The 17,564-nt window shown below is 34.0% G+C and overlaps 2 protein-coding genes across 8 annotated transcripts; one reads left to right on the top strand and one right to left on the bottom strand.

The window, feature by feature from the left end:
* Positions 1-939: 939 nt before the first annotated feature.
* Positions 940-6,814, bottom strand: LOC108220715 (DUF724 domain-containing protein 7). 4 transcript variants are annotated; one of them, XM_017394564.2, is made up of 5 exons: positions 6,492-6,814; positions 3,287-3,324; positions 2,271-2,486; positions 1,759-1,816; positions 940-1,667 (listed from the first exon to the last, which is right to left on the bottom strand). In XM_017394564.2, exons 2-5 carry the CDS (start codon positions 3,317-3,319, stop codon positions 1,039-1,041), a joined length of 936 nt encoding a protein of 311 aa, XP_017250053.1. In that variant the 5' UTR covers positions 3,320-3,324; positions 6,492-6,814; the 3' UTR covers positions 940-1,038. The 4 variants fall into 4 exon arrangements, with proteins under 4 accessions (XP_017250053.1, XP_017250054.1, XP_017250055.2 ...); XM_017394565.2 differs by lacking the exon at positions 6,492-6,814 and adding an exon at positions 5,124-6,456; XM_017394566.2 differs by lacking the exon at positions 6,492-6,814 and having other exon boundaries at positions 940-1,637; positions 3,287-5,117.
* Positions 6,815-8,975: 2,161 nt separating this feature from the next.
* Positions 8,976-17,461, top strand: LOC108219958 (SWR1-complex protein 4). 4 transcript variants are annotated; one of them, XM_017393562.2, is made up of 17 exons: positions 8,976-9,200; positions 9,283-9,372; positions 9,860-9,925; positions 10,010-10,069; positions 10,280-10,336; positions 12,014-12,143; positions 12,295-12,362; positions 12,565-12,657; positions 12,765-12,812; positions 12,999-13,163; positions 13,818-13,928; positions 14,577-14,672; positions 15,591-15,662; positions 16,434-16,494; positions 16,633-16,667; positions 16,771-16,886; positions 16,969-17,431. In XM_017393562.2, the coding sequence occupies exons 1-16, from the start codon at positions 9,087-9,089 to the stop codon at positions 16,846-16,848; spliced, it is 1,344 nt and encodes a 447-aa protein (XP_017249051.1). In that variant the 5' UTR covers positions 8,976-9,086; the 3' UTR covers positions 16,849-16,886; positions 16,969-17,431. The 4 variants fall into 4 exon arrangements, with proteins under 4 accessions (XP_017249051.1, XP_017249050.1, XP_017249049.1 ...); XM_017393561.2 differs by having other exon boundaries at positions 8,978-9,200; positions 16,621-16,667; positions 17,061-17,461; XM_017393560.2 differs by having other exon boundaries at positions 8,978-9,200; positions 16,621-16,667; positions 16,969-17,461.
* The last annotated feature ends 103 nt before the right edge of the window (positions 17,462-17,564 follow it).

The following is a 17,564-nucleotide window of genomic DNA, read 5'->3' as shown; positions in this document are numbered from 1 at the left end:
GACATTGAAGAGTTGGCGGTTGAAAGATGGTGTTGGCCGAAGCAAGGTATTTATTGGAAGCAAGGATTGAAGGTTCTTGCCAAGAGTGTTGCAGATTTGGACATTAGTCATAAAATGCCTGAACATGTCAGATTAAGTAGTCTTGGGGGGTCTAAGGTGGAGCTCACTAGTGTTGAGCAGATTGAGTATGCAGCTGTTGAGGTTTATGCTTTGTTTAGGATTGGACGTAAGATGCTTAAGCATGGCTATGCCGTGCCCAACATGATGAAATCAGCTAGTGATGACGACGACGACGAGTGATTTCGCCCATTGCAATATTTACTTTAGTGTTGGGTAAAAGATGGGCTACCTGCAGGTGCTCGGCAAAATTGATATTCTGTTTGGATTTTTAGACTTGTAGATATTTAATCTTGATATTATGTTTCCATATATTTGTGCCTATTGAATTTCAAGAGACTTTGGAGTATTTCTTGTTACATTTCTCTTATTATAATCCAGTTTCGTTTGACAATGAAATATTGTTCATATTTTGTTCCTTTGATGCCAGGATCATGTCTCTCATATAATCATACTTGATTATTAGATGTGGATGTGGTCCATGTGGAATACACTATTTGTGACATGATCGAATATATGATTGATAAAAAACGAGTGTGAGTAAACTTAGCAATCGAAAGTGAGGTGATTGTAAGATGATCTAATCTTACATAAACTGATCTTGTAAAGAGTATTGCAAAGAGTATCTTGTAAAGAGTACCATATATTACTGATACCCTATTCTCTGTATACTCAATTCAGTTATTCATCTGTATACTCAATTCTGATTTCTACTCGGGAGTTCTTTGTAAACATTCAGTAGTGATCTTAAACACTTTCAACAGAGCGAAGCTACACGTATTCTTAAAAAACTGAAGCATAAACAAGAGCAAGAAACAGATAAGCATTTCAACAAAGTTTAATCAGAACGCAACTCAATTTAATCAAATACACTGGGAACATGTCTAGTATGTATGGAATAGGAAAAGATAAGGCTATTGTCTAGAACAAAGGGGAAGCAAGAAGTTCTCTGAGCTCCATTCGAATTCTGGTGAGTTCTTCATTGTGATTTCTTATTGCCAATTGGTCTGATGCAATGTCATGTTCGCTTTTCTTCACTCCCAAATCAGCCAATCTAGCTTCTTCCATTAACTTCTGTATCTCGTCTTGCATCTGGATACGTTTCTCCTTCAATATGCATAATTCGCGATCAAATTCAGTGATCTGCCTCTTGTTTTCTTTTGATAGATTATCAATATCCTCTAGCTGCTCCTTCAAAAAGAGAAACCTATTCAAAGCATTTCTCTGTTTCGAGACATCAAAGCCATAAGGCTCCAATTCCTTGAGATGTGAAAGGTAATCTTCAATATCCTCTCTCGCTGTTTCACACCGCAAGTTTAAAGTTTTTTTGGTAATGTTGTCGTAAATTACCATCAGACCAACAGCTTTTCCCTCACGTTCAACCTCTCTGCATGATTCTAAAGGGCGAAAATGCGGCTTATGAGGTGTTAAAGTAAATGCTTCCAGTGCTTCAGCCTCTTTCCAGAGAAGTTCGTTCTTCTCGAATGGTACACTCTCTTGTCGAACTGGAACAATAGCACCTGTGCTGTCCACAATTGCATTTTCATCAACTGCCATCAGATGACAACAATATTTCAAATTATAAATTAGAAAGTAGAAAATGACAGTATCCAACTTGAGGGCTTTTCAGTGTGAACGTACATATTTCTTTCCTCTTTCCTTTCGAATTCCTCTTAGTGCCTTCTACTTGCCGATCACTCTAGAAATAAGAAAAGATCCATTGTAAGCTATAAATAAATAAATAAATAAAACCGAGTCCATGAAGGGTAGTCTCTGACAGAATAACAAAAAAATTGTGCTTTATATACATTATTACTCAGTTACACAAGCTGTAGCTTGAGTTTATATAACATGTACACTCTTCAAGTATTGCCGACCAATCATTTGCAAGAGACAGACTATGCTCAATATATCTGCTTTAACCTAGAGCAGAATGTTAATGTAGGTAATCAAGTCTACCTCTGTATGAGGGGTGTTGTCACATCTCAAAACAACAATCGTCTTCATTCTTATTTAAATTGGATAATTTAATTTTGCTAATCATATGCCAGTTTTTTCCTGGCAAACCCAATTTTCTTGATGAACTCGTGACATTTTCGTTTGTTTTAATTGATCAATACTTGCACCATTAATGAAATATGTATTCAACTTACAGCTTTCTTTCCTCGACTCAAGAAAGATTGGTTGCAGGGCAGGGCCATAACTACATCACGACCAGTATTTGAACTATTGCTGCCACTTGGATTTATAAAACCATTTAATGTATCCTCAGTAGGTTCTTCCATTTGATGTGTATTCGGTAGATTAATAATGCCTGCCATCTCAGTTCCATGGACAGAGAATTTAGTATTTGATGCCATCACTTTATCCTGAAATTTTAGAAGACAGAGAAAATTTTAGTTAGGATTCGAGTTAAGCAAGCAGAAACCAAACCAAGTAATTAAATATGAGCAAATCAATTTAAGAAAACAGAGTTTCAACTTTCAAATAAAACTTTGACGGAAGAATAGTAATCCCAAGGCAATGGTTCAGGAACTTCGAAACATGTCAAATTCAAATTTGATGAAGCAGAAGAAAATCTGATAAACCAGAAACTTTGCCCTTCTTGTAAACCAAACTTGTCAACCTGGGATCTAATACACTAAAAATGCAGACATATAAAATGGACCATGCAGTTTCTTAACCAAAACTCTTTTGTCTTCAATCATCATAAACAAGATTATGTCAAGTAATCAACTGCACGTCAATCATCTTCAATCAGTCAAAATCATTAATGAATTTAGGGTTTTTGATATCTAAACAAACAAAAAGAGTCTTGACTAAATTCATTGCAAAAGAGTCGCTCAACTCCAGCAGTTGTTACAGGTAAAAGTACAGCCAAATTTGTAAGTAAAAATACCAATGGATGATCAAATGCTTTCAAACTTAACCATTTTCTGAGTAAGTCCCCCAAATCCATTTAATGTGGCGAACATATCATCATGACTTAAACCAGAAGTGTCCATTCTAGTTTGTATTAATAAAAAGTTTGGAATGATAAAATTTTGCAAATTCGATCAACTTCACTTCGTCAAGAGCACGAAAAGCATTTTGTAGATTAAAACATAACATGCTTAAGTGTAAATTAGTGCCGATATCATTGTGATCAATGTGATAATTTGTACAATACCTTGAACTTTTGTGAGGATCTTCTGGTATCCATAAAACCTGCATTCATGTCAACAACAATATCATGTGTTTTCACAAAACAATTTAACATTTGTTATAAAATACTCTTATCTATCTTTTCTTGTTGTATTCAGCAAAATCTTAGTGACATTACCAAGATTCATCAGCACGTGACAATGCGTTCCTTATATCCAAAATAGTTTTCATCGAGTGCAAGAAAAGTTCAAAAAACAAAGATATTTTTGTTAACAACATTAATCCGACATTATCTCAAAGACCATGATCATCCGTATGTTTTATAATATGTTAAGTACACATAAAACTGGATTAAAAACCTTAGGCTCAACAAACTTGAACAGCGAGAACCCCAGCGTGCATCATCCACTCTTTCTAAAGTTGATTTTTAATATAATCCCTTTCTAGTAACAATCTCAACACTACAAAGCCCTTCAACAACTTTATTTTGTTGTCATGTCACGGAGCAAGTCTTAATGTTTGCCGGCAACTACATTTGCAATGGAGTTATTTGTGTAGAGATTGAAAAACATTTATATTTTAGTATGTTTCTTAATAGCAAACATAAGCACAAATTACAATTGATGGGCAAAACTATTTAACATAGAATGCACAAGGGTTTTCTTTTAAAATCAAAATTTCCTTGAATATTACTAGCCAAATCATATTCTTGACCTCGTATATTGGCTATGTTCAAGTTCAGCTACCCTTCCCCGACACCAATTTTCAGTGAAAGGGAAGGTGTGTGATATACGCCCCCAAAACAACATTCAACAGTATACCCGCACTTGTCTACATAACGCAGAGGAACCACAATGTTCTCTTTAATTGATATGTTACATGTACTTGTCAAATAATATATATTAAAATTATTTCTAAGTTCATAGGGAATAATATTTGTTCTCTCAAGAGGCATTGCCCTCAAAATATCTTTTTTAGTTTTTGGATATGTTAGTTGGTTATTTTCGTGTGCTCTATCCACTACGACTTCCTTAGTTTCTTCATTATGACCCATCCGCAAGCAATTGTAATAATGTGACAAAGTTTCCTCTCTTTGTGGACTCCTCAACTAATCATGTCTACAAAAGGCTAATAATTGACTTACAATCATGATCATGGTTGTCATGTTGGTAAGTCAAAGCCAGTCGATGGACCTCCGGCAAGTCGACTAGTCATAGATGTAATTTAGGTTTCTAAGTTCTAACACCTTCACACAATATTTTGTCTTAGATACCAAGGAAATAAGGACCGAACACTTGGAGAGAATGATGAAAAAACTTAAAGAGTTAACAAATAACAACAAAGCTGAAAGAAGTGCAGAAATTAAAATTGCAGGATGCAGAAATTAAAATTGCAGGATGCAAAAATTAAAACTGCAGAATGCAAGAAACACCTAACCAGAAACAATCAACATAACATATGCAGGAAAGTGGAAACAATAAGAAGTCAGCAATCAAGTGAAAATCAAAATGCTCACTTAATCGACTAGTCGTCCTTCATGACAACCATGAACATGATCTAGCAACATCAACTCTTGCAAATGAAGGGTACAGTAAGCAATTCAAATTTGTTTTCGATCTATTTGACATAACTACTTCTACGTGCTAACAGATTATATCGAGCCACCTAAGATGTTCATTGAACTAATTATACATGAATCCACACCCCACCCCACACATCGTCTTTCAGCTCATTTAGGGTGGAAACGGCCCTTTGAAAAGCCCCAAATTTAGTAACTATAAAATTTGTGCGAACTCTATTTAATGGTCAATTAATAGGTGATAATCAATATATGTCAATTGTTAAAGAGATTAAATCTGTACCTTGCAATTGCAGTCTGCAGACAAGCGAAGAAATTAAATTTCTACCTCTTTGTTCAATTTTCCTGATACATTCCCCTCTCTTTCCGACTTTCGCTAAACAGCTGCCCCTAAACACTATACTTATTGTTTTATACTTTCGATGACTATTATATGCATTATTGTTATCATTATTACGAAATCCAATATAGAGGGTGCACTATATCATGGATTAACCTAAAAAATAAATTTAAGAAGCTCAAATTTTTTTAATATGGGCCTAGGCCCACTCATAACTGTAACTAAGTTTGGCAATGTTTGGACACGTCAAGTAATGGACCACACACCACATATAGGAATGGATCGCGTAAGAAAACTATATGTGATGCAATAATTGGGAGGATATGGCGACTCCACAAGCAATTTTTATAAACTCTGGCTACATTTAGCATGATTCTACTTGTCTATTAAGCCAATATGAGACCTGTATCATTTTATTAGCGGTTTAAAAGCCCTATGAAGAACAAATGGTACAAGCATTGATCAATTATAAAAGATAAATGGAAGCATTACAATATTGTGAGAGCATAAAAAATTAATACATTTGATATAATAGTCAGATGCAAAAGTAATTAGGATTCAAGTAAACAAGAGAAAATTCAATTCAACTGAAAAAGAGAGACTTCAGACTAAACAATCATAATCGAGCAACTAAAACTAAGCAATTAGCATTTCCAATTCAAAGTTACCTCTGATAAATTCACAATGTACTATATCTCAGCCTTGTTTCCACTTTTACTTATTTTAGGTGTTTTCATATTTATTTAAATTACAATCACATTAAAAAAAGAAAATTGTGCTCTTGTTTGAGGGTGACGCCCTGTGTCGCTAGCATAAATCACCTACACTTGGCCTTGTTTGATTAGCAAAATCCATCGATACTCTTTAATTGTATGATGTGCTTCCTCACATATCATTTACTGCCGTCAATGAAATGAGCACATCGAAATTGCAATTTTGGTTAGCATAAGTAAATTCATTTATTTTAAATTTGGATGGACAGATTCCCCTTTGTAGCAAATATCCTATCTCTTAACCATTTTCATTAGGACTTTAAAACTCGACAATTAGGAGAAAGAATTTGTAGCCCCTTATGGTAACTTGCACTTAGATTATCCAGAACATTAACATATCAATAAGTTGAAGACAACATAGAATTAATTAAACCTGCATTCAGTTTAACAGTTTGGGAAGGACTGGGATTTTAGATAAAGGACTTCCATAGCATAGGAATTAGGACAACACTGACAGAGAGATTTCATAATATAGAAAAATAATAAGCTGCAATTTTCAGTCTAATCTTGTAATCCTGCAAAAAGAATATCAACGTGCCTGGAATTCCCTTGGGTGTTGCAGCACCCACCCATGTGTTGAAAGAAAATCAGCCAGCGTTTACGAGTAAAACGTGGGGTAAAACGCCTTAGCAACATATTTTGTAAATAGATACCGGCCCTTATCATCATCGTCGTCGAAGAACGATGGGGAAGTTGAACAGTGACTTTTGAATGTGGGAAACCTGCTCAGTTCTTTAAAGCAGTGTTCTAAAAATCGGTCTAGGCGGCCGCCTAGGCGGTGCCTAGGCGCTAGGCGGCCCCGAAACGCCCCGATTCGGTGCTAGGCGGTGAATTAGGCGTTTTTTTACAAAAATCGGTCCTAGGCGGTCCACATACCGCCTAGGCGGTCCAGGCGGCCAATAACAAAAAAAAAAGATTTTTAATAAATAAAATCGAAAATTATGATTTTATTATAAAAAATTAAGTATTTACTTGTACTTAACTTAATATCCTATAAAACAAGTAAAATGATTAATTTTATTTAATATTTCTTACATTATTTATAAGATAGTGGTTGGTATATATTTGTTTAATCAATGATTTTGTATTACATGTATCAAGTATTTAATTTCAATATATGATATTATATTGTTTACCGGCTAGTAGTGAAAAGTAGATAAAATCATTAAATTATGTTTAATTATAATAATTTAAAAATAATATATGTCCGATTAATGCTCCGATTAATCTTTCCGATTAATCCCCGATTTCCCGATTAATCGCTAGAAGGTACCCCGACCGCCCTGGGACGCCTAGCGATTTCTGGAACATTGCTTTAAAGTGAAAGATAAATCAATACTCATATTTTAGCGGCCTTCGTCCTCTCCCTCCCCGAGTGATTTTGTGGTCGGATTTTTCTTGTTTTCGTTTTCGGGAGAGGTTGGGCCAGTAAATCATTCCTAAGTTTGCTACAAATCTGTATCTTTTTATCTGTCTCATACCAATAAATAATTAATTGTATAAACTTTTTCATTAAATACCTCTAATTAATATCTTGAAAATGGTGGAATACCCCTACTTTATATCTTGAAAACATGAATTCAACCAAGTTTTAAATAAGTCAAGTCTTGAAAATTGAAATTATGTAGATATATTTGAAAAACTATCATTAAATTAGTTTTGAAAGTATAAATGGACAGATAAATAGGGACAAATTTTTACATCCAAAGTGGACAGATAAATAGGGACGGAGGGAGTACTTAATTTTAAACGTGTCAAAATGCACGGTATATTTTACATTCTCGTGCAAATTGTAACCCCTACTCACTATTCCGTTCAAATCTAACATTAACTTTAACTGTTTGAGCGATAACTGTGTGTATATTAGTTTCTAACAGCTATTTTACCCCCTGTGACCTCTCAAAAATTATTTATTATATTTTGAAATTTCTGAACACACACAACGATGTAAAAAAATTCAAAATAATTTTTAAAATATGTATCTAGATTTAGAATATGAAATATTTTTTTTTACATAAACAATGTAACTTATTTAAAAATAAAGACATATTTTAAATTTTTTTTTTTTTTTACATCGTTGTGTGTGTTCAGAAATAATTTCAAAATATAATACATAAACTTTGAGAGGTCACATGGGGTAAAATAGCTGTTAGTAATACACACTGTTACCTCTCAAACAGTTAAAGTTAACGGCAGATTTGGACGGAATAGTAACCAGGGGTTATAACTTGCACGTGAATGTTAAGTGTAGGGTGCATAGTGCCATGTTTTAGAGTTCATGTACTAAACTGCGTTTGGAGCAAACCTAGGGGTTACAAAGTATAATTAACTCTTTCTTAAATTATAATATAAAATATGATTTTTTATGACTTAATAAATTGAAAAATATGATAATTCCAATCTCGTTTTTTATATTTAACTTTCTGTTCATATTTTATATTTATTTTATATAAATGAAAGGAAAAAATGTTAATTAAAACATAAAGGAATTGGAGAGAAATTAATAAAAAAAAGTTAATAGTGCTGCATGTTTTCTAAAAAAGAGGAGAGAGTAGGATTTTAAAAATTCAAAGAGTTTCTGATAGCTCATTGAAAAACTAATTCTAAATTTAAAGTTACGAATTTGTTTGAAGAACTTTTGTATTCATTATGTTAACCGATTCGGGAATAAACCCGTTGATTATTTAGCTCATTTATCTGTTTCTCATAACTGATTGGAAATATGTCCCGAATTCTTTCCAAATTCATAAAATTTGTCTTAAAATTTTAAAAAGTTCGAAAATTCGAGATATTAGTTACTAAGCTTCCAAGTCAAAGTACAAGAAATTTGAAAATAAATATTTAAACAAATAACCTGCAGCAGGAAACATACAATATTTTTGTAAATATTTTCAAAATTTTGGTATTTTTGTAAAATATTAAAAAAAAATGTTGTAATTTTACAAAAACAATTTAGACTTATTAAGAAAACCCCAATAAAATATAATATAGATATATCACACAGACTATATAAACAGGTTGGCTTAAAAAACCAAACTCGACGAGTCGACTCGCCAACTGAAATCAATTCTGCCGAAGCTTAATTTGGCGCTAATAAACCCTAATATTTGGGGGAAAACAGAAGGAAGAAGAGATGGATGCAAAAGATATACTGGGAATCCCCAAAACGACACCGTCTTTGCCTCACGAAAAGAAATCCAGGCCCCCTAAAGACTCTCAACGAAAGCCCGATGGCATTTCACGCGAGGTATATCACTTATTATGTATTGAATTAGCTTGCATTGTGTTAGTTAGGTTAGTATTCATGGTTGAATTGTGTTGAATTGTAGGTATATGCACTTACTGGAGGCTTGGCACCGCTTATGCCGTCGATCGATGTTAATCAGTTGAAGAAAAAGACTCAAGCTGAGAATGAGAAGGTGTTTTTTGTTTGTTTATTTCTCGCGACATGTTGTTACTTCTTAGGATTTAGTTTTCTGTATTTTGTTTGATATTTGAGTTGCGAATGTGGAACATGTTACGGAAGTTAGGTTGTTACAATGTGATGCGAAGTACGTGCTTATGCCAACTGAACTGACTACAGTGTTGTAAGTTTGTTTATCAGTTTAGGATATGTCTATTTGAGTTGTATATCTTTAGTTGTTCGCAGCAGTTGCTTATATGTAAATTTTGGGACAGGGTCCCTGGCAAAGATCGGAAAGTTTCAAAATATTTTGTTAGTTATGAAAATTCTTAATTGCTTTTGAACATTATATGAGTTAAATACGAAAAGGAGAGTTTGTTTAAATTAATATATATTTTAGCCACTATACTACCTTTGGTGCTTATTCATTTTAGTTGTAATTGCTTTTCTTGTTTCTTTCAGTACTTATATTTGTAACTTACATATATTGTTTTTCATGACAGATCACATGGCAGTGGCTTCCTTTTACTAGTTCTGCCCGCAAAGATAATTTGCAACTTTACCACTGGGTGTGTTTTGGTACCTACTCACCTGTATGTCCACAAACTGTTTAGCGGAGGTCCTGAAGAACTCATTTTTGCTCTAATTTGCAGGTCAGAGTTGTAAATGGTGTGCCTCCTACAGGTGATTATTCCTTTGCCAAGTATAACAAGGTAAATAAATACCTGGCAAAATCCTCTTATCTGTCCATGTGGGGATTTAGTATTCGCTTAACAGCATAGATTCTGTCTCTACCAAATTCTTAATTTATCTTTTGTTTTTGGTTTTTGCTAACTTTCATGTATCTTCTATTTGTGCTATCTTATGCGAAATTTCTTTCCCTTTTCTCATGAACTTGGATATGGCTATTCAATTTGGGGCAGTCAATTGATGTCATCAAATACACTGATGAGGAATACGAAAAGTTCTTGGAGGATCCTGTAAGTATCACTTTAAGGCTTATGTTACAGTCTTGTTGAATGAATATATAATGGGAGATGAATCAATGCACAGCACAATCATCTATTAGACACGAACATAAGCTAGAACTCTTACTTTTGTAGATGTGAATACTAATTAATACTTAACTTTAGTTTTAGTAGTAAACCCCAATTTCAAGTACGAATTAGAAAATGAAATATTATATTTAGGATGGTGCGAGTATCCAAGCACTGAAGTATCTAACACAGTGGTAAGTAGGTAAACCGAGTATCTTTACTTCCTAGGTTGAGTGCTTTTTACAGTGCCGAGTCCAGTGTTATTGAATGCGGTACACGCACCGAGGCGCAAAACTCCCTGGAGCCTTGGCGCTGTGATGAACTGATATACTATTAAACACTTGCTCTCGAATTACACAGCAACAATACTGAATTTAACGATTACAACGGAAAATTAAGAGATAAAGCTGGGTGATTCGAGATGCCCAGAACTCTCCATACACAGCCATCGCAATTCACTTGATAAACAACCCTAGTTACTCTCTCCCCTTTTTCTATCCCTTCTCTCTCCCCTTTTTGCTCCTTGACTTCATTCTTTTGACCCACATCATGGCTTTCGCCATTTAACCCTCACTATTTCTTCTCATAAATGTTATTGGTTTCTTTATTTCCACCTGAGGCATTACAGGCGCAAAGCACACAAGATAGGCGCGCGCTTCTCTGAAGCTAGACGCACATTTTACGATTTTTTTTAATAAAATCATTTAGAATATATATGATCTATAACATAATTTATACTTCATAATATATTAAAGCACACATTTTAAAGGCAACAATAACTTAACTTATACTTTATAATATATTAAATCATACTTTTAGAGGGAGAAACAATCCTCAAATTAAACACTAAAATTCGAAATTTAAGTTCTATAGGCTGGATTCCAGGCTTCCACCTCCCAGCGTTATTAGTGGTAAAAATTTCATCCATCGTCTTAATCAAAGTCTTCATCTTCAAAATCATCATCTGGTTCAAATTCAAACTCTTGTTTCCCTTTTTCAGATTCAAACTCTTGTTCCTCATCCTCGTCTACTAAATGTTGCCTCTTACGAGTACTCTTTCTTGAACTTGAAGCATCTGCGTTATTTTGAACCATTTTAGATATTGAGGTTGAGTAGCCACTTTATTGCGACCTGAAGTTATATGCAGGTTCGAAGCCTTTTCAATTGTTGACAAATTTAATCCATCATCATCAGGGAAGACAGATCTGTGTTGAACAACTCTTCAATTAGGGATTACCCTTTTTGATGTCTTTGGAAGCTGAAATAGCCTTTTATTTGGACTTACAATTCTTATTTTTGTTTTGGATTAGTACTTTTGGGCCTTAAAATTGACCCAATAACTTTAAATATATAATGATGTGCTTAGCTTCAATAAAGCGCGCTTTTCTATTGCTTTGCGCTTAAGCGCTCTCTGCGCTTCAAGGCCAAAAGCGTGCACCTGATTAAAGTTGTTTCACCTCTCATATGTGAGGCACTAAGGGTGTGCATTGCGCGTAGGCACACTTTTCACAAAACTGGCTGAGTCTTAAGCTAGATGCTGGATTCAAGATATTAAGTTCTTTTACAGCTGTTTTTTATAACCATTAACCAAGAGTTGATGTGTGTTTGATTATATATCAGGCATGGACCAGGGAAGAAACTGATCAGTTATTCGATTTGTCTGCCCGCTTTGATCTTCGTTTTGTTGTGATAGCTGATAAGCTACCATATTCTCGAACCGTGGAAGAACTTAAAAATCGTTATTATAGTGGTAAGCACTAATATGTTTATGTCTTGGTCCTCTTCCGTTGCCGATTTATGAATCATATTGATGAATGTGTCAGTCTTTATGATCGTCATTTTTGATTGGTTTTTGAGTAGATTCCACATTTGTTGATAGTTGTGACTATTTCCATGTGTAGTTTCACGAGCTATATTGATTGCCAGAGCTGCTTCTCCTGCTGATGTTTCTGGGCATCCTCTTGTTAAGGTTCTACATTACTTCCCAAGTGTTTTCCTTTATAAGCTTAATATTTATATTAAATTTATGCACAAAATGCAGTATGGCTTTGTATTCTAATAAATACTATCACACACACACACACACATATAGTTTGGTATTATATATAGTTTCGGCTTCTTTTAATTTGTACAGTTCTGCTTGTAAAACTATAGTTTGGTATTATGATTAGGAACCATACAACCTAGCTCAAGAGACAGAGCGCAAGCGTGCATTGTCCATGATTCTTTCACAGTCGAAACACCAAGAGCGCAGAGATGCTGAGGTTACAATTACTAACTTTTTTGATATCCACTATCCCCTTTTTATTTGCATGGTTGTTAGACATGCAGGCTGAGCACAGTTTAATGTTTTTGCCATATTTTCCATCAGGTTTATGCTGAAGCAAAGAAGATTATGGAGGCACGAATGGCTGCAAAGGCAAGAGTTAATTTAAATTGATATCTCTTTCCCCTCTATCTTTAATTATCTTTGTTTAAAGTTCTGTGTCAGACACACATGTAACCAAAATGTCCCCCTGCTCCAGGTTACACTTTGATATTTACCAGTTTTAGGTTTGTGGTAGGCTTGCTTTAATAATAAGACTGTTTATACTTCAATTCTCAGGCTGCCCAAGATTCTGAATTGATCCCTATATCGACTGGTGGTGCTGGAGATGCTGAGAGGGACAATGTTAATGTGGATGATGAATCGCCTTCTAACCCTCAGTTTTTATCTGCCCCTCCAATCTCTATTGCTGAGACTGCCTCAGCTTCAGCTTCGTTGCGCAAGGTAATCTATTATTCAAGCTTTCTTTACTCCTCAATTTCTCTTTGCAATTTGAGAATGAGTTTGTAAAGGCCAAGTAACCAGCACTCCTAAACCCGTAAGGTCTTAGGAAGATGCCTTAGGAAGTAGAGGCAGATTAATATGATGCCATCAACTTGACAAGATATAACACTCCTCGCTCGTACAAGCCAACAGCAGACGACACTAGACACGAATAGAGGGCTTGAGGCGGAGCCCTCATAGTCCTAGGTTCAGTAACCAGCACTCCTTGAAGGTACTAGGAAGAGGCCTTAACTGGATCGTATATTATATCAAATGATCAGTGGTCACTAATAGAAGGTTTCATATATACAAACCAGCGACTTGCCACGGAGCCCTTATGAAGTTAACATGCTCGTATTTGAATTAATTCAGTCACTTTGATTTACTATTTCTCGTTACTCGTATGTTTCCTTCACATTTGTTTCGTTTCGTATTTTACATCCTATTCTTTATTTGTTTATAAGCAATATGTTGCTATTACTATGTTTTTACATACCTTTCTTAGCATATAACTCTTCTTTCCAATCATCACTTTTGCATAATAATAGTGGTCCTAAATATATTTGGGGAAGAAAATGTTAAACTTTACCCAGCTGACGAGAAGTGTTTTTCCAGCTTCGGGTCTATTTGAGGACCTATGGATTTGAGCAAATGGTTCAAGCTGCAAGCTCATCAGCCGGACTTCGAACTATCAAACGAGTTGAGCAAATATTACAAGATCTTGGGGTATAGTTCTTAGCTTTAACTTATATGGTAGAGAATTTCTATACTATGCAAGCATGAATATGATGAAAATTGCATATCACCCTAGCAAAGAGAGTATTATGCAGAATATTCTTCTGTTTTCCTTGTTTTTTAATTATCCTGTATTACTGAGCTAAAGGTATGAGTCTGAATTTGCTTCATATCATAAAATAGACTTCTCCTATGTCATGAAAAGAATATGACAAGGTACAAAAAGGTTTGTGCAAGAAAATATTTAGAATGGTTACGTTCTGAAAGTTTGATTGCCAAAATAGAAAAATGATAATAGAATAATGAATCTTTTGATATGCATGTAAACATAAAGTTAAAACTATTTTTAGGGGACTCCCAGAGTTTATCCTTAAATCTTTTGATATGCATGCAGACATAAACTTATAATCATTATTAAGGGACTCCCAGAGTTTATGTTTATTAGTTTATCCATTTTTTTATTAAGTATGTGTGCGACAGACCTGAATGTCTTTATGTTATAGAAGTGGTAGTTGCTTGATAGAAGAAATCTCCAATATAAAATAAATAGAAGGAACTTTTTAGCAAATGATAGAAGAAACCTTCTTGTTGGGTTTTCTTTACAAGTCAATGCCTCTGCCTGTTTTGTTCCTTTTACAGGTTAATATGAAACCGAAGGTTCCGACCAAAACTGTTTGTGAAGAGCATCTGGAATTAAGAAAAGAGATACTTACTCTTTTGAATCTTCAGAAACAGGTATATTTTGTGTGTTTTGACTCCTGTGATTTGCACTTCTCGCTCTTTCTATGATTCTCCTGATCTCTATAGCACCTCTGCCACTCTGCTTATAATTTTGCAATTGGGTACAAGATCATCATATTGACGCGGTCTTAGTTAATAAATACCTAATACTCTAGGTTTGGTGTCCGACTTTTTCATATGCAAGTCTAGTAGCAAATTTCGTCGAAATGGTTGATGACAATAACTATTAGTGAAGTTTATTGCAATGATTTTCTTTTTAGAACTGAATTATTCGAAGTCTATTATACGTAAGAAATAACACATCCAAGTATAAGATATCATGTTTATAAAAGCGACCATACTTTTGCATTTAATTGTTTTTTGTCCGAGTAAATGTCCAGGTATTACACAAAACAGTTTGTGTTTTATTTAGCAAAAAAAAAAAAAAAAAAAAAAAAACAGTTTGTGTTTTTTTCTTAAACTGTGCTGTTGCCCTTTGGCTGGTTTGACAAGTAAATGATGAGCTTGTGGAATACTTCAGTGCTGTCTAGACTGTATCTAAAGCGTGGTCATACTTTTGTGGTTGTATTGTAGCTTGTAGATTACAACCATAATCTTGATTTAGTTCTGTTCTCTTGGCATGCACTAATAGGGTTTGGTCAATTTCTTCAACCTGAGTTCCATATACTAACTTCTTGTTGCTATTATTTCTTGGACAGTATTAGGTAGGGATTATAAAACAACTTCTTCATATCATTCCTACTTTAAGTCATTAGTTTTAGACAGTGGTTTGTAAGCAAGCATGTGATACATGAAAATAGTCTCAATATTTCAGGGGAAAAAATGCGAAATTAAATAATTTCTTCTGGATGAACGCAAGTCTATATATACAACTGCTGAAAGTCTCCTAAGTATTTGTTACTTTTTTTCCAGTTTCAGTACAAGGAGGCTGAAGGTTCATCTTACCGTGAGGGTTCATATCCCGAGACACCAGGAACTCCAAAAGTAAGTGATTGGTCCATTCTATATATATGGGCCAACATTCAATGGAGGTCCTTATATGGAGTTCCATAGTTACACCATTATAAATCTTTAATTTTATAATAAATTCTATTATAGAATACATATAAAATGTGATTCTAATATAGAATACTACGACATATATATATTATAAATAATTTAACACTTAAAACTTGAATAAAAAAGTTAATTTTCGAAACTGGTTCTATAGTAGAATAATTCTGGATGATTATTATTCTACTGTATAATCATGTTGGTATATTGCATTATTTTCAATGATTTTTGGAATCAAAAATTGTATATTTATTTTTCGATTTACAGTATTAAAATTTGTAATTATATTTCATAAAAAATATTATAAATATAAAATATGATTTATTATGTATATATAGTGGTATACTACGGAACTCTATATAAGAGGGTATGCCATGGAGTGCTACTCTATATATACATATTAATTTACACTGCATCGTACTATAGGAAAGAATATGAATTCCAATTCACTACATCTTATAATGCCACCTGTTACTGTTAGTCTAATCAACTTGAAGGCTCAGGCTAGTCTGATCTTTACTCCGACCAATCTATCAAAAACTAATTATGTAGTAATATGTGCATTCCTTCACAGTAATTGGTGAGAGAGCCTGCATAATATATGACCCCAACACCTCGGGACATATTCAAGGATCTTCTACTGCAGTATTGTTTGCCAATGTTAATTTACAGCCTACATTATTAATAGTAATCTGATTGCAGAGTTTCCAGCGTATTTTAGATCAGGATCGGACATTCATTCCAGACTCCACATGTTTTGGAGGTAGAAATTGCTTTACTTCTAATAAAAGTTGGTTAATGATTTATACATCTAAAGAAGGCAAAAGGAAAAAATTGATCTTCGGCTGAATATAATTTTTTTAAAGTCCAATTGTATTTATGTATTCAGCTGAATTTTCAGGGGAACACATTGTAAAAAGGGATCAGAAACGCAAGGTAAATAGCATCTTTTTTTTATTAGCATTATCTTACATTCCTACTTGTTTTATCAAGAATTTCACAATAGCATTTTCTAATTCTATTCAATTTCTTGTTAAAGGCACCGGGAAGGCCAACTGATGCCTCATCTTCGCCAGCAAACAAAAGGCCGAGAAAGCTAAAAAACACAGATGAATAACTTTTAGGCATTACCTGAGATCGCCTGTGGCAAGAAAGGTATCCCGATGTCTCTCAGTAATTCAACATAGTAGGGGACTCATTTAAATGAATATATTTTCAAATTAAATGCTGTCTACAGGTTTCTATACCTGCAAAAGATACCGAACATCACAACAGCAAGCTCAATCAGATGGCACAAAGGGCTATCTAACTTTGTATATTATCATGCAGATCTGATCATTATCTGAACTTGCATGGGCCTTGGTGCAAAATATCAACAATGTGCTTGCATTTTGCACTGTTGTATTTATTTGGAGGTCGATTGCTAATTTGTATGGTCTGATATAGATGCTCTGGTTTTGCGCTTGTGTAGGTCTATTGCTAATCCAGTTGTAATTTGTACGAATTGTCTTAATAGATGCTTCAGATGTTCTTTAATTATTTTGTGCGTCTTGTAAGGGTTATGTGCAGAACTAGTATTCTCCACAACCAAGCAAGAGAGCCTAAGTACTTGATTCAATCACTTGAAGGAATTCAGTGCTTTATTTAACACAAAAGAAATCAGATTAATAGAAATGTATCTGATTTTGATTTTGTGTGAATTCTTCATAAAATGTTGTAAAGTTGATATAGATTGTTTTTTAAAATTTCATGAATTTTGATTGGATTTCAAAAAAAATAATAATAATACATTGAACAATTCCACAAAATTCATTATTTAATGAAATTCAAAAA

The sequence above is a fragment of the Daucus carota genome, chromosome 5 (genome assembly GCF_001625215.2).
Source record: "Daucus carota subsp. sativus chromosome 5, DH1 v3.0, whole genome shotgun sequence".
Taxonomy (NCBI): Eukaryota; Viridiplantae; Streptophyta; class Magnoliopsida; order Apiales; family Apiaceae; genus Daucus; species Daucus carota.
Note: the sequence above shows the minus strand (reverse complement) of the source record. Positions and strands in the feature narration are given on the sequence as shown.